The 15,688-nt window shown below is 36.6% G+C and overlaps 1 protein-coding gene across 7 annotated transcripts in view; it reads right to left on the bottom strand.

Annotated features, from left to right (window-relative positions):
- The window catches only part of HEATR5A (HEAT repeat containing 5A), a 65,310-nt gene that overhangs the window by 6,595 nt on the left and 43,027 nt on the right, over positions 1–15,688 (bottom strand). For 6 of the 7 annotated variants that reach the window (XM_010392053.2, XM_039553257.1, XM_039553260.1 and 3 more), the window contains 12 exons: positions 14,662–14,688; positions 12,713–12,851; positions 11,676–11,855; positions 10,605–10,844; positions 9,701–9,882; positions 8,451–8,519; positions 7,853–8,032; positions 5,663–5,897; positions 5,025–5,273; positions 3,257–3,384; positions 2,200–2,347; positions 1,252–1,524 (listed from right to left, as the gene is read on the bottom strand). In XM_010392053.2, the coding sequence (XP_010390355.1) occupies positions 1,252–1,524; positions 2,200–2,347; positions 3,257–3,384; positions 5,025–5,273; positions 5,663–5,897; positions 7,853–8,032; positions 8,451–8,519; positions 9,701–9,882; positions 10,605–10,844; positions 11,676–11,855; positions 12,713–12,851; positions 14,662–14,688 (2,050 nt within the window). The remainder of the gene's footprint in view (positions 1–1,251; positions 1,525–2,199; positions 2,348–3,256; positions 3,385–5,024; positions 5,274–5,662; positions 5,898–7,852; positions 8,033–8,450; positions 8,520–9,700; positions 9,883–10,604; positions 10,845–11,675; positions 11,856–12,712; positions 12,852–14,661; positions 14,689–15,688) is intronic. The other variant, XM_039553261.1, reaches the window with a different exon arrangement.

Genomic DNA, 15,688 nt, shown 5'->3' with positions numbered 1-15,688 from the left:
CTGACTTATGCACAAGTATTTTTTGAAGCTGAGGACATGTATTTTTGAACAGCTGAGACTTTACTGTTGGAATTCAGTAGGAAATTTAGGTCATGAACATCATTTACTTGCAAATTTTTTTATGCACACGTATCATGACAGCGGCCTGAAGGAAGAGACGCGGCAGTCACAGGAGTGTAACTTCAGTTACCTACTAAAGGAGAAAAAATTATGCAATTCCACAGAGGAATTCTCATCTCTTTGATTATGTCAGCTGACTTTTGGAGCTGCTTCCTTATTCAACTGACTGTATAAGCAAGCTTCAGCTCCTCTTTTTAGTCACCTGAACCAAATGCTTAACTTCTCTCACATTCCCTGTGGTCTGATCCTGCAAGCTGTTTGCTAAAGATGAAAACAACTACAGTGAGAAAAAAATCACAGATTATTTTTCACACAAGATAGTTGTCCTCAGATTGAGTGGTGCGATGTGTATTTCCTTTCACTTTGAACTGATAAATTAATGGGCTGCAGATGGAAACGAGAAAGCAAATCATCACCTTACAAGGATTGCAAGGGCTGCCAGCTACTCCATTTGGAGTATCATATTCCACATGGAAGAATAATATAACAGAAAACAAATTTAAAAAAAAAGAAGAAATTTTCAGGGGTGGTAAATGCCAAGAATTTGCATAAGGTGTAACAAAAATACTTAAGGCGGGAACAGAGTAGGACAGAAATGGTTTATATGTGTGGCTGTAACAGTACTGAAATATGTATGAATATGACATTGAGGGTTGGTGGTGGGGCACCATCTTAAAGTTTGGAGTGAATCCAAAATGAATCATGGGTAAAAGTCAACTAATCTGAGAATTCAACCGTAACTCCTTACAGCCGTTTCTTAATGTTCAAATGATGGGAAGGTAACATCACACATTTCCCTTTTAAATTTATGTCTGCATTATAGATTCCAGAATAGACAATTCAAGTAGAATATAATCATGTAGCTGTTGTTTATTACCCAGTACAAAATGAATCTATTAATTGCACTGCTATAGGGTGGGAGGAAGAGAGAAACTACTCATTTAACTGCTTCAGTTTTGTAACTTGTTTTGCAATTTGACAGTCAAAAAAAAAATTAGAAAAGGAAATTGTCACAAGCAAATCAACAAAACTTGCTGCCAGATTTAACCAGCTAAGAAATCAGGTAATAACAAGGGGACAGAAGGGCCTAATATTCTTTCATTAATCTTTTCTTGTGATGAAATAGCATACCTTCAGGAGAGCAGACTGCAGGAATATCAGAGAGAATAACTAATGCCGCTGCTACCAGTCTGCTTCCATCTTCTGACAGTAACAGATGTTTTCCAGGTTGAACTGCAGGGCTACAAGTTAATTTAGGGTTGAGCTGGGGAAGCTGTCTGACAAGAATACAAACGCACAGCTCCAGTGTTGCAAAGACTAATGATTTCCCAGGCACCAGTCCCCCTGTGTCTTTGCCTTCTCCAAATTCTGGTAATGTTTCCTTTTCTGCAGCACCATCATCAACTGAAAGAAAAACAAGAAATATAGCAGAAGTCTGCAGGCTGTGACTTGTTTCCAAAAAGTTTATTTCTTAAGACTGTTTCAGCACCAAATTATAATCTCGACACGTATGTATGTGCACGGGTATGTATTCAAAATTCTACTAGCAAACATCCATCCTTCCAAATAAGCAAACTATGGAGTGATTGTCAAAAGGCAAAAGGGTGCGCAACAGACTTCCACATACAACATCCTAAGGCACCAAGCCAATATGATGTCACCTGATACAAGCATTTTGATTCTTCTCACAGTTTTTTCCTTTTAGAAAATGAATGTTAGGAAGTTACAATCAGAGTAACTACTGGAACCTGGCTTGTAACAGCTCTGTGTGGGAAGTCTGTCCATTGCTCAATTGCAGCTGACCCCAGCTTTTCACTAGGACTCCTCCTTCCCTGACACCACCCAGCTGCAGTTTCTGCAGTTTTTCTCCTCACTTTCTACCCTCTGTTCAACACCTAAACTACCTGTTATCCATCATACCACCTGAATTTCTAATGTCAGGAATATGGACTGTCTTAAGTAAACTAGAATCTAAATGTGAAAAACTTTAATTAAGATGCATCCTGGAATCCAGTTTTCCAAGAAAGAATTGCTTTAACCCTGATAATAGGTACTCAAACATCTCATACAGTACTGTACCTTCTGCACTTCTCCTCTTTTCCTTCACATGTTCCTGAGCTGCAAAAAGAATCAAGCGAACCACTTCAAGGGCAGCAAGCTGAATATCAGGTGATTCTCTGGTCAGTATCAGTCGATGCAAAACATTCAGCAGCTCTACACCCAACTCCTACAGCAAGAAAAACATCTAATATACCTTAATTTTAATGCAGGAGTTTTAGGAACTTGTTAGTACTTGTTACATCCAACAGTATTACTCTGATTGATCTCACTAAGGAACACAATGTAATTGATACAATCATAGGAGTTGGCATTTTCTTCAACATCCAGCTCCTAGCTCCCAGTAACAGCAGTCCCAATCAAGTCTCCCAACAAAATACTTATCATAGTAATTTAAGACATAGGGTACTTAAAACAACTACAAAAACCCCAAGTAATCTTTATCTTATGGCTTCTTAACTCTTGAAGGTGGGGACACTACATTGTATCCCACCTACACTATGTGCATTTGCTTGGACAGAACATCAACAATGAGCAGACCTTGGCCATGTCCACAGGCTTTATCACTTCTACTGTGTTAGACAATTGCATGGCACACAGGATGGTATAAACTGTAATTTAAAGGAAAAAAAATGAAATTTCAGATTACTACTTCTTCTTAGGATCACCATTGTGTAATGCTTTTTTTTCAGTTTTGCCTTTTTTCTTTTTTTTAGTATCACTGCTTTTGTCCAGTCTTATCAACTTTGATTTTTACAACAGAATTAATTCAACCATGCCTTGTCAGAGAGAGTAAGAGAACTCTCTTTTCCAGAATTTTGTCTTTACCTGGCTCTCATCCTACTCATCTAATTATGTCTTCCTGATGAAATGCCCTCAAATTCTCTGCCCCTCACCTTACAAATTCCACACTGTGCTCTTTTTTATGTCCTCCGTCTACAGCTCTGGATTTGGGTAAAGCATATTATTTACCTACTACTTTTACACTGAAGATTCCTGGAAATACAAGAGATTGTAGAGACTCTTCAGACTAAAAGTATGCCTTAATTCTGGGGGGCATTTGGTCATTATGCATTACCTGATCACCACCTATTTTAGACCTTGGCCATGGAACATCGAAGAGTGCCTGCAGGGCATGTAAGCAGGCAATAATGTTCTCCATTGCTGCATCTGATCGAGGAGAGCAGAGGAACTCCACACTAATTCCTGTAAGCATCAGAAGAAAAAACCCCATGTGTGCTTGAAATTTTAAGAAGTAATTTTTTCGACTACTAGGTAATGTCACAGAAGGTTGAGCAAACATAGAAGTAGCATTTTAAGTGAATTCATCTCCTATTGCTAATAACTCAGGGCAAGAACTCTATTTCCATCAAAACAATGAAAGAAACTTCACCTTCTAGACAGTGTAAGACCCAATTATAACTGGCTACTAACATAAATAAAACCCCAGCAATTTCTGAATAAAACACTGAACATGAGGTCCAATGATCAGACAGGATAACTCATAATGAGTATATAGCAGAATATTTGCCTAATCACTCTGATTTATGTAATAGAAGGAAAAGGTAAAAGTAATAGTAGTTCACAAACTCTAAGGCTGGGGCTTTATCTCCTCATTTAAAAAAAATGCTGAAGATGCCAACTACCGCAACTACATAACCAGCAGTAAGTAAATTACATGAAGCCTAAGCTTGCAAACTGTAGAGCAGATAAGAGCTATCTTTTTTCTCAGCTTTCAGGACGCCTCAAAATATTGGAGATAACAGTCATATAAACTGCAATCCATATTCTCAGTCCAGTTGTACGGCTGTAATTCCAAAATGTGTGATGACTTGGGAAACCAATCAATGTCCACTAAACAATGGCTGTGCAAGAGAAAAGTGGTTTTAAATTCTTTCCATTTCTCTGTAGGGAGTTAAAATTAAAATGTTATTTTATTCAAAAGCAGAATAAACAAACCAGATGCCCACAGTCAAGTAGGTGAAATTTGATGCACTAAGCAGTAGAGGAAGCAGGGAAAATGAGCAGCTTTTGTATCAGAGGTCCCACTTTTAACTGAGGGAGCAATAGATTTCAAGAGTGAGCTGGCTCTCTGCAGAAAGACTGGGATTCAAAAGAAGACATATGCAATAAAGTCATACAAACTCATTCCAAAAAGGGATTACAAAAGAAGGATACAAAAGAGAGACCAAGAAAAACATATAATCAGAAATGCCTAATTTTGTAAATTTAGAGAACTGGGACTAATTCAACTACCTGATTAGCTTCTGCAGTAGTGGAGGCTTAACAGAGCTTTACGTGAATGTAAGGAAACAGTTCTTTACTGTGTGGGTGACCGAGCACTGGCACAGGTTGCCCAGAGAGGTTGAGTCTCCACCCACAGAGATATTCAAAAGCTGTCTAGACATGGTCCTGGGCAGCTGGCTTTATGTGACCCTGCTTGAGCAGGAGGTGGATAAGATGACCTCCACAAGTCCCTTCCAACCTATACACTATTGTGTGATGTAAAACTGTACTTCAGTGAAACTAAGCCATACACTCTGTAACTGTACTGGTACAAACACCATAAAATCCTCCCTTGAACTTGCATGTTTATGAGCAGAGCAATAAGCATTTGTTTAGGGTTTGTTTAGCTCACAGTGTTTTTTGTACCATATTTGGGAAAATGACTTATGGTTTTCTCACTACAACTTAAAATTCTTCTGACTGTATGTTTTTCCAAAAGATGTGATATTCAATGATGCAGTTAAATTTTAATAATTAAATATTTACCTGCTAACAGTTTTTTCTAGTAAGAATTATTTTGAGTTACAGCATCTAGGCAGATTATGCACTCACTCACTAACCCAAGATAAGATGAAATCTGTCAGTATTCACATCCTCAGGAGATTTCACCAAGGGCCTGGTAGAAGAATCTTGACACATGGTAGTTGGGGTAACAGGTCTGGAGAGATTTGTAACTCCTTCATCTGGATCAACAACAATGAAACCTGTGCTAGTAAGCCATAAGGCTGTAGCATAAAGTATCAGTGCCCAGGAGTTGTAGTAATGAGGTCTGGCATTTTCAATTGTCTCTGCTGTATAAAATGTACCACCTACAAGAAAAGAAATTAGTTTTAAGACATTAATTTACTTTCAACTACTGTATTTTCTCATTCTTAAAACAGGATTGTGTTTTATGTATGACTTTTTTTTAAATGTTTAGTATTAAAATTCAGGCCAATGAGGGTACTTCATTTAGATTTATTTGGACAGAATCTAATAGATTACCCATTTCTTCTTTCAACCATAAAATTAGCCAACAAATAAGAATACCAAACCACTCTTCACATCCATGAAACCTCTGTTCTCAAAAGCAGTCCTGATCTTTAAATAGGTCCATAAGTAGGATTATTATCTATACAATTTAATCTTACTATGATCTTAACACAAGTCGGTTTGCTTACAAGGGACTTATGAAAATACAACTCATTTGCCTTTTTACCTTCAGCAGGTAGTTGTGATGTATATTCTGGAGGCAAAGTTAAGAGAGCAAAATCCTGAAGTGCAGCAAGCCAGAGCTTGCTCAGTGTTCCAAGATCTGCCTGTACCAAGTCCAGAAGTCCACTGGCTGAAAATGTTGTATCTCTGTAGCTCTCTTCTGAGGAGTTTGCAAGTTTTAAACACTGCTTGTGTGTATCACTTTGATTTTTCTGCTTTTCAACTGCAACTATGTAAACCTGTTGATATATTTGGATAGAGAGTTACAAATATTAACACTTGGAAAACTACTGTGATCACTAGCATGACTGTTGAGCAGGCATGAGATTTCCTAAATCTATTTCTGCTTCAAGTCCAGTAGGCATGGATGAACAAGCACTCTAAACATTCTGAATCCATTCCCCAGCTAATCATGATGCAAGAATCCCCAAAAAGGGAAAACTACTAAAATTCCTACCTGCAATTAAGTTCCCTGCTCTTAAAAATTAATATATTATTTGTCCAGTTTCTACTTCCAACCATCAAACCCTGTTAGAGCTACAAGGCTGAAGAATTATCAAATAATATACCTATAATAATGATTCGGAAACAACAGTTAACCCATTCCTAAATATTTTTTTAACTGAAATGCTATATGGCACTTGAAACTGACTTCTCAAAATTATGTGTTACTTCATGTTAGCAGTAAAGAATGAAAAGTACAGTCTTGCATACTTTGCAAACTTTGGGTGTTACCATCTATAGGTTAATTTCCTAATGCTAATTTCCCTAGATATCTCTCTGGTTATCAAAAAGATAGAATTGAGATGTTTCAGACAAACAGCCCTCTATAGTATCTCCAAAATGCCCCTGGAGGGAAGCTCTCCTCAACTACAAAGGACACATTTAGATGCAACAAATCTCAAGTCAGCTTTGTTGAGTACTAGTCTCCTGCAATTATGATTTCTGTATCTTTTTCATGTTTGCTAGTTGTAGTGGGTTGTCCCAGACCAGCAACTAAACACACACCAAGCCCTTTTCTCACACCTCCCTGCAGCAACAGGATGGGGGAATTCCTTCAACTTCTGTAAACAAGAAATAGGTAAGATTCTAACAGAGAAGGAACTGCCTAGGGCTTAAGTGAAATATTTGTAAATTACAGGTCACAAAAGCTTTTAGGAAGCTCTACAGAGTTTGCTTTGAAGAATTCTAGTGATCTTAATTATAGGCTGGAACAATCTACAGATCTTCATTTCTGACAGTTGAGCCTCACATCTGGTCTGAATTTTGTCCTGGCTTCTGACCAGTGAAAGGTTGTTATATGCTATAAAAAACCTGTTCTTTGTGTAATTATTTTAAATTGATCACAGTACTTTATCTTTTCCTGAACAGATTAAATAAACCAATCTACTTAAATCTCTCAATGTAAGTACGTTTTCAAGACTTTTATTCCCACCTGCTAGCTTGTCTCCAGTGGCTTTCCTATTTTGTCAATATCCATTCTCAAATATGCACACAAAACATTGGCATATTTTTCTACAAATGTTCACATAAAAACTATCTATTGCATACTTTCTCCTCCAAAGTACCTTCCTGGTTATACACTGAAATATCATCCACCTTCAGAGCATGCTCATATTTAGCTGGTTATCAACCATCAGCATCCAAGGCCATCATCACTACTTTCTAATACATATCTTTTGGAGGTGGTGTACACGGTCCACACTTTTGACTTTTAAATATTTAACCTTGCATTTACACATATTAAAACAGGTATTCACATGAGCTGACTTTAATTTAACTAAAGCAGTACTGAACTGACAATATTAATTGAAAAGATCTATTTCCAAGATACAAAATGCCAATAAACAATGAGAAAAATGACACCAATTTAAAATGGTACCACCTTGAGTGGACCATCGCCATAACCACTTATAACATACATTTTTAAATGGACTATTAGAATATATTAAGGAATTCATATTTTTAAGCATGAGTCATTATTCTTAACGTATAGTATAATAAAACCAGTTTAATTAGCAGTGCTTTTGTCAAGTTTATGAAGTTCATGTACTTTTAGAGGTAGAAAAGCAAAATGATGGGTCAGCACCTTCTATTTAAAGAAGTATGTTAGAAATTCCTGAAAATTCTGTCTGAAAGGTTCTAACTCACCTACCAGATATCAAGACTAATACTGCAGAGCTGTTACACTAACCTCTGCCCAAGCCTTTAGGACAGCTAGTACTTCCATGGTTGAGGTGCTTTCATTATATTGATGATTTTGTGCTTCTTTTCCAGCCTGCACTTTGAGCAAAGAGGACACAAGCAACTGGTGAACCCTTCGAAGGTCATTAAGATCACTTACTACACCACTTGCTATCCAGGCACTGCATACCTAGTGTTGCAAAACAGAAACAATGAGGAACAAGAAAAAACCACCTGTGGATACTCTTTTTTCCATCTGTAAAATTATGAAAACCAGATTTAATTTCTACCAAGATACAGTTACTCTCAGACAATATCAAATGTTAAATGACATCACAGTTTAATATACTTAAGTAGTGAAAACCAAAACATTTGTGGGGTGTCACAAACAACAGCCAAAACTTCAACCGCTACAAAGTCTCTCAAAAGACTTTAAAGTGACAAAAATCTTTGTGTTGTCACAACATAGAGGTGACATTATTTTTTGTGCATGGAGGATTTGAAGTTAGAGGATTTATTTCCTTCTTCTTGTGTTGCGTATCACGCAAAAGAAAAAAAGTATTTCAGAGGGTCTATTACCTAAGAGACTTCTGACTTTCAACACTTGCCTGACATGCTTTTGCTGTGACATCAGGAGGAGTTTCGGGAGCAAAGGCAGGCCTAAGTGCTGCTCCAACCTAAAGAGAAGTTATACAACATTTAATACATAGTGAACAATCAACTAAATACTTACTTTTCATAACCAGACTTTGTTACAGTTTTCCTTTATAAAGCATAGTTCCTTAGTCATTTTTTCACAGACTGTTTCGGTGAAATTAAAGAGCAAAGAAACACTTACGACCCTCTAAAGCTGAGATTCTATTTATGGAACTTCTGAACAAGATTTTAGGAAGTCATTACTTAAGCCCAGAAAATTTATATAACCTTTTTCTGGATTACTATGATATTTTTAAGGAAAAAAAAAAGATTTTTAACAGTTTCACATCTCCTAAACTTATATGAAACAGCTGATGAGATCTGTGCACAGTATTAGCAGAAACACCTTAAAAGTACTGAAGCTTAAAAGGAAAATTATCAGCTTTACTTGTGACCTGCTTGATGGTTTTAGACAGCAAGGACAGATGGCTTATTTTTTTCCCTTGATAGCTTCAGACTAGACCATAGCACTTCTTTCCCACAAAGGAGTGCCAACAAAATAGAATTATAATGGCAAAAGCAAGATCAAAGTAGGTTAGGATGTCTTCAGTGTCAGGATCTCTCCAATTCTATGAGAGAAAGTGATCTGACCTATTCAGTGCCTGCTAGAAATTGAAGCTGTATGAGGCTTAACACAGCTGTCTGTCATATTTAACCCAAGTGTGGTCTGGAATGCAAAATGACTAGGACATGTTTTCTGTAAATCTAAACCAAGACTTAACTCAAACGAACCTTATGAGTACAATCTACATTTCTACCTCTTCTAGCTTATTTATTGGCCAAGATCTCAAAATGTGATGGCTGCTGTGCAAAGGCTACTTATTTCTAAGCTGAGTTTAAAATTATAGTTATTCCTAATATTTCTTGCGATACTTTCACACCCTGAAACCAATGCTTTCTAAAAAAACCCCACCAATGACCTATTTTGGTTTTGTTGTGTTCAAGAGGGGAAAACGATGAAACCTGAAAAACTTTGGAGCTGAAAAATTTTATGCCAACTGAAAAGATGATTTCTAAGGAAGTTAAGTCTGAAGACATTAACAATACTTCAGTAACAAAGTAACTGAAACCCAGCTCTGCACCTGCACACTGCAAATGCAAATTTCTTTTAGTAATCGACTGTAACTCTAAACTTTCCTAAGTTATTAGCAATGGTGCTTACATTGGCTTGATATTGCTCCAGGATTACATGACCTGGAAACTCTGGTTCTGGAACAGCTGCAAACTTCCGAACAACAGTTTGCAACGTTTGAAGCCCAGAAAGACGAAGTTGATCACTGTGATCTGTGGCAGCTATGAAAGCCATACGGACCAAGTCAGCTAGATGCAATACCAAAAAGTCATCTGAAAACAGAAATTTAAAAAGCAAAATAGTTTTATTAAATTTAAATTTAGACATAATGTGTTTTATAAGACTGTTTCAAATGTTTTCAAAATGTATATTTTACACTTTACCCTAACCCATATCAAGGATTCACTTCAGGCAGCTTACACATACATCAATTTTACTTGGCTACCTTATGTTAGCTGATCTAGTCTGTTTTCCATTTAAATATTAAAAGAAAGTACTTAGAAGAAAGTATAAATATCTTTATGTATGAGACAGATTTTCTAAAAAAGAGTGTTGAGGAAAACACCTCCACATAAACACAGAGAGGTACTGAAAAATGGCACTGTATTTCTACTGGTGATTATGCAAATTATAGAACGGAAAAAAGTGGCATTTTTTTAAGTCATACTCCCAGATACCAAACTGTGATGTTGTAGGCTGGTGCCAGCTATCACTTGTGACTGCCGGTGCTTATTCAGAAACAACACCTTCCTACACATATGCCATAGTACTATAACCAGGAAACTGAGTGTAAATGCTGCAGTAAGATGACATTCTTTTAGCAAATAAAAATTCTCTACACTTTAATGAATACAGGCTTCCAATCAGAGTAATTAAAGGCTTCATTGATTACAAACAACAAATTTATGATTAATTTCATTAAGATGCAAAGAGCTAATACTTATTGTAAACATACTTTGCATTCTATGAAATTCTTCCAGTGCTTAACACATACCTCTTGAATCACGTTGTTTTCTTTCCTGAGCCAAAGTTATGTCAAAATGTGCACTGCCTGCATTTTCACACTGGCTTATAATTTTACAAACACACTCTGCAGCAAAAACTCTGGTAGACCATCGTGGATTTCGGAAAGGATGGAATCTGTCATCATTGTCAGACGTTAATACAGATATATCATCCACTTTGGCAGTTTCCTCTTCTTGAGTGGTATCTATTGATGCTACTGTATTGAAATCTGTATTTAGGACACAGAGGAAAAAAAACCAAATATAATATTCTTCCTTACTGTAACTGAAAACTACAGAAAGAAATCTCTTCAAAGTCTATATCTAGCCTCAAATTCAGAGGGACTTCCTTCAATCTTGGTATCTTAAAGTAAATGTCAGAATTAAAATATAACAAAACTGTCTACATTTGGTTGATATTACTTGCTGGAAGACAAGATCAATACCACAAAAGTAAATTAAGAACTGCAGTGAAAGAAGCAATCCAAAAAACCCCCTTTTAATATGTGTGATGCATTAGAAGCTATAACTATTCCAAATCAAAAAATCTAAATCCAAGAAGTTTTCCTCCTGCACTGCAGGTAAAAAAATTTCCTTTACCCCCGTCAGTATTCAGCACAGTAATAATTTTGTCTGCTCAAGAGTTTCATTATGATATAATAGGTTTGCATCATTCCTATTACTAACAGAAGAACAGATCAGATTATTTTTCTTGCAGGTAATTGCACAGGACTCACAAGCTCAAACGTTTCTGCATTTCCATTTCTGGTAGAGAAATAAGTTAACATTAGGAGTATAAATCACCAAGAATATGAACAGGCAACACATCCTAAGATGTTTACAAGAACTTGTTCAATGGGGAAAAGGCAATCAGAAGAGAGAAAGGCATATTCCTCTGAAGGAACTAAGCTAAAGGATCCAATCTTTCAATATGAATGACGATTATACACTTTATAAATGGCAAACATTCAAGAAACATGAACACTTTCCCTCAGTGACATAGTGTACTGCTGCAGGACTTACTCTGATAGTGTTCTCAACTACAGTGTATTACGACTTACCAGCAGAGGCAGCAAGAACATCTTTACAAAGCTTCAGCCAAAAAGAGAGCTTCTCAACTGCCATTGAAGTAAGCATATGAGTCAGAGTCTCTTTGATATCTTGGCACAATCTTGGATCCAATTCTTTGTCCAGCAAGCCCAGCAATGCCCCCTCCAGGCCTATTTCTCTGATGTTCACATCTGCTAAGAACAAAGTCTGTGAGCTGAGTACTCTACATCAGAAAACTGCAGTAATGACAACAGAAAGCCCACTGAAGGTTGCACACAGGGTCTCTTTTGAACAAGTACTTAATAGCCCTAAAATATTTTTGAAACAATTATATTTTTCACTTTAACACTATAGCTAACTTACGAATACAAAAGAAACTTTGAACTTTTACAGAAACATATTAACAACAGGAAGAAAGTTAACCCAGCAAAAAATAAGAAGAATCCTACTCTGAATGTCACAGCATTACCATCACCACAGCATCTAGCTCCTGAAAAAAATTATTTCACTTACTTAATAATATAATTCTAAAAGAATATTTTAACTTGAAATGGAAGTTAAAGCTATTCTCCAAAAAAGCACAAAAACAGACAAATGGAAATAATTTGTTAAATTAATATGACCGATTTTATTTGACCAATATTACAAATTTTAAGTATCAGCAGTTTTTAAAAATGGTTATAGTCTATCTTTTCTGAAAATTTCCAAATGAGCTTGAACTGAAAGCCAAAGTGAAATAACCTTTTAACACCACTCACTCACAGAAAAGCACATGAGGATGAACTAGTGATCACTCTCAGGCCTTTTAGCAAAAAGTTAATACAAGAGCTACTGGCTAGATAGGCTTAGATTTCTCTGGAACTCCCCTTGCATTTCCTCATTTTCTTCATTTTATCATAATTTGGTACTATACAGACAACTGAGGTAGAAAATGTTTTGAGTCTAAGATTTCAAGAATGTAGCAAAGTTTTCACACCCATGGCAAAGTGTGTTTAAAATTCACTGTCAATATGTCAAGCTCTTTGATCTCAAAACTTCAATACACTACCTGGAGTAAAATCTTCTTTGCTCTCTTTCACTAGTGCAACAGCATATTCTGATACTTCAGCAGCTTCTCTTTGCACAAGCTGACGTAAGCAAGCTACCACTGCACGTCTCAGTAATAAGTATGAGCTACAGAGATTCATCTGAAACATGCAAGAAGATACAGTAAGATGGCTAACAAACCTCTGTGGCAATACCTCAGTAAGGCTGGTATTTTCTGAACAACTGCAGCTATGGCAAATCTGTTAAGTCAGTAAACACATAACTGATGCTCTTTTTGCTCAGCTTTTTTTTTTTTAACCCCCAAATGAAAGGCTCTGCAAGTCCTGTAATCAGTTTTACAAACCTATCAGAACTTTTAGCATTTTCTCTCCAAAGGCAACTTACAATATTGGTTTGGGGCTGGATCCACCTCTCAACCAGTATTGTACAAAGACCCCCATTAACTTCAATGCCAGGTGACTCATGGTCTCAATGAACAATTAATTCTTTGATTACTGGGTATATGCATAAAATGAGCTTGAAAACTCAGCACAAGTCATCATCAGATGTAACTAGAGAAATGTCAGTGAAACCAAGGGTGAGAGAGTCAATCAGGCTTTAGTAAAAAAGAACTCCATGCATGAAAGGAACTTCATAAGAAAGGGCAAAGAGAACACTGCTGCAGCTTCATTGGAAAAAAAACAAAAACTATATATTCAGTTTACATTAAATTATGTTTTAGAGAAGGTGAGAGAAAGGGTGAGAGTTACTGGTGAATGTATGACACTGAGACAGGTCAACTCTCCTGAGCAGTCTCTAGCAAAAAAGTTCATAGCACCATCATATTTTAACACCAACAGGCCAGTGTGTGGGTTATTTTACTGGAAAATGCATGATCATAGATTCTCTATCACTGGAACAAGGAAAAAACACTTAAAAAACCCAAGACATAGCCTCAAGGGTTTTTTCTTAGAGTGGAGCTTTCTGTTTTTTATTTGCTTCTTTCAATTTTAAGACAATCCTGAAGGGAATCCTAGAGATACGATAAACTAGCTGTGTGGTCAGGCAAGATGGCTACAACAATTTTTATGCATCTTCTTCTAAATTAATCTTAATTTATCATAAAAAAATTGTTCTCTACAACAAGCAGTTGTGTACCCTTAGCTGTTACCATCCTTAAAATAGAGCTTCTGCAGGAAAACCTTGCATTAGGCTGTGCTCCTCATTTGTCAGCAAGAGGCCAATATATGTTAGTCAAAATGACTAATATATATTAGTTAACATATGCTTAAAGAAAGCAACTTAAGGACAAAAAGAATAAGCACTACAGAATTTCAGCTTTGGTAGATTAACAAAACTCAGCTTCCTCTTTGGAATTTCTATGCATGCACATGAATCTAATATACTCTGAGTTACATAATTAATACACAAAAAGACACACTTTCTGCATAATTCTTCCACAAGGAAAGAAACCTGACACACTTTAATTGCAACTTTAAAAACAAGTGAGACTTTTAATGCAACATTTATGGCAAGCAGGCTACACATTCGAGTTGGACATGCATAAATTCCGTGCTCATTTTTAAAAGGGAAAATCAGAGGGCACAATTGAGGCTACCGAAATAACGCAAGATGCACATTTTTCATCTCTCTCATTCTCCCACATTCTAAGCAGGGGACAGGACTAAATAAAAGACATAAAATGCAAGCATCACATTAAAACTTAAATGTACAAACAGTTCCCTTTCTGTACTTAACACACTAAAAACAGAATTATCCCTCACCAAGCACATAAATGAAATGTATTCCTGCCATCTGCAGAAAGTTAGGAAGGCTCTGGTTAGGATGACAATAAAATATCACTTGACATGCTAAAAGAAATTACATTAAAATGGTTAAAAGGAAAGATAAAAGACGAAATAAAAACACCACTGCAAACTGCAAAAGGATTAACAAGGCACAGGGACCTACCAACACAGAATTATCCAACAAGATTTCCTGCACAAAAACAAACGACAACCAGTCATGACAAAACCAAAATAGATATCACAGTGATATCAACCACACAAGGAGACTGTAACATGTAAATTCAGCATATAATAAAATTCAGAATCTTATCTCAAACATACCAAAAGCCTAATTTGCTTAGTTCATTTCTCTTATTTTTCATGTTGAACACACAAATTCCAATCCAACTGCCCCTAAAATTAATAGTAAAACAGTACCAAGACAACAGGAGAGCATAGCTATTAACATTGTATACTTATTGTGTTTCAAAATATCTTTAATATCTTAGAGCTGAAAACTGGCATTCACTGTGTTGAGGAATACTACATCATAAGCTTACACAGATAAGCTCTTTAGAAGTCTGTGCTCACCTAAGTTAGTTTTAGAGCTAATTTTAGACATGATTAAAAGCGCACAATTTGTATTCTGCTGGAGCCAAGAATTCAAATAGCAGGATAAATATGCATTATTGTTAGAAGCCCCATGAAAGATCCGACTGACAAACAGGGAACACTCTCAGAAGCTGAAGAATGGAAGCTAGATAATGACAAGCACATGTACACAATATAAAAAAAAACAAACCACAAAACATGAGCCAGTGAAGCAGTGTGTCCATTGCCTAAGTCATGTTTTACTAGTGCTAGCAAAGTTACAACCTGAACTGTTTAAATACACTGGAGACGAGAACCATCCCGTGCTGTAGGGGCTGGGAAGACAAGTGGAGGAGGCAGCTTGCAGCTGCCTGCACAAGAAATTCTGTTAGCATGCCTAATGAGGGAAAAACGAAATAAAGATGGACAAGAGGGAGGAGAGAGAGGAGAGGGAGGGTTATGAGAGAGTGGAGGGAGGTAAGAGAGGAGGTGAAGAGGAAAGTGGGGGGTAATGGCAGGGAAAATGAGAATTTTAAAAAGGCAAGTTTGAAGGCACAATTTTACAGAATCCTTGGGGAAAGAGGGTGGAGAGAGGAGTTGGTTCAAATACTACTAAAAGA

Source organism: Corvus cornix, chromosome 5 (genome assembly GCF_000738735.6).
Source record: "Corvus cornix cornix isolate S_Up_H32 chromosome 5, ASM73873v5, whole genome shotgun sequence".
NCBI lineage: Eukaryota > Metazoa > Chordata > Aves > Passeriformes > Corvidae > Corvus > Corvus cornix.
Note: the sequence above shows the minus strand (reverse complement) of the source record. Positions and strands in the feature narration are given on the sequence as shown.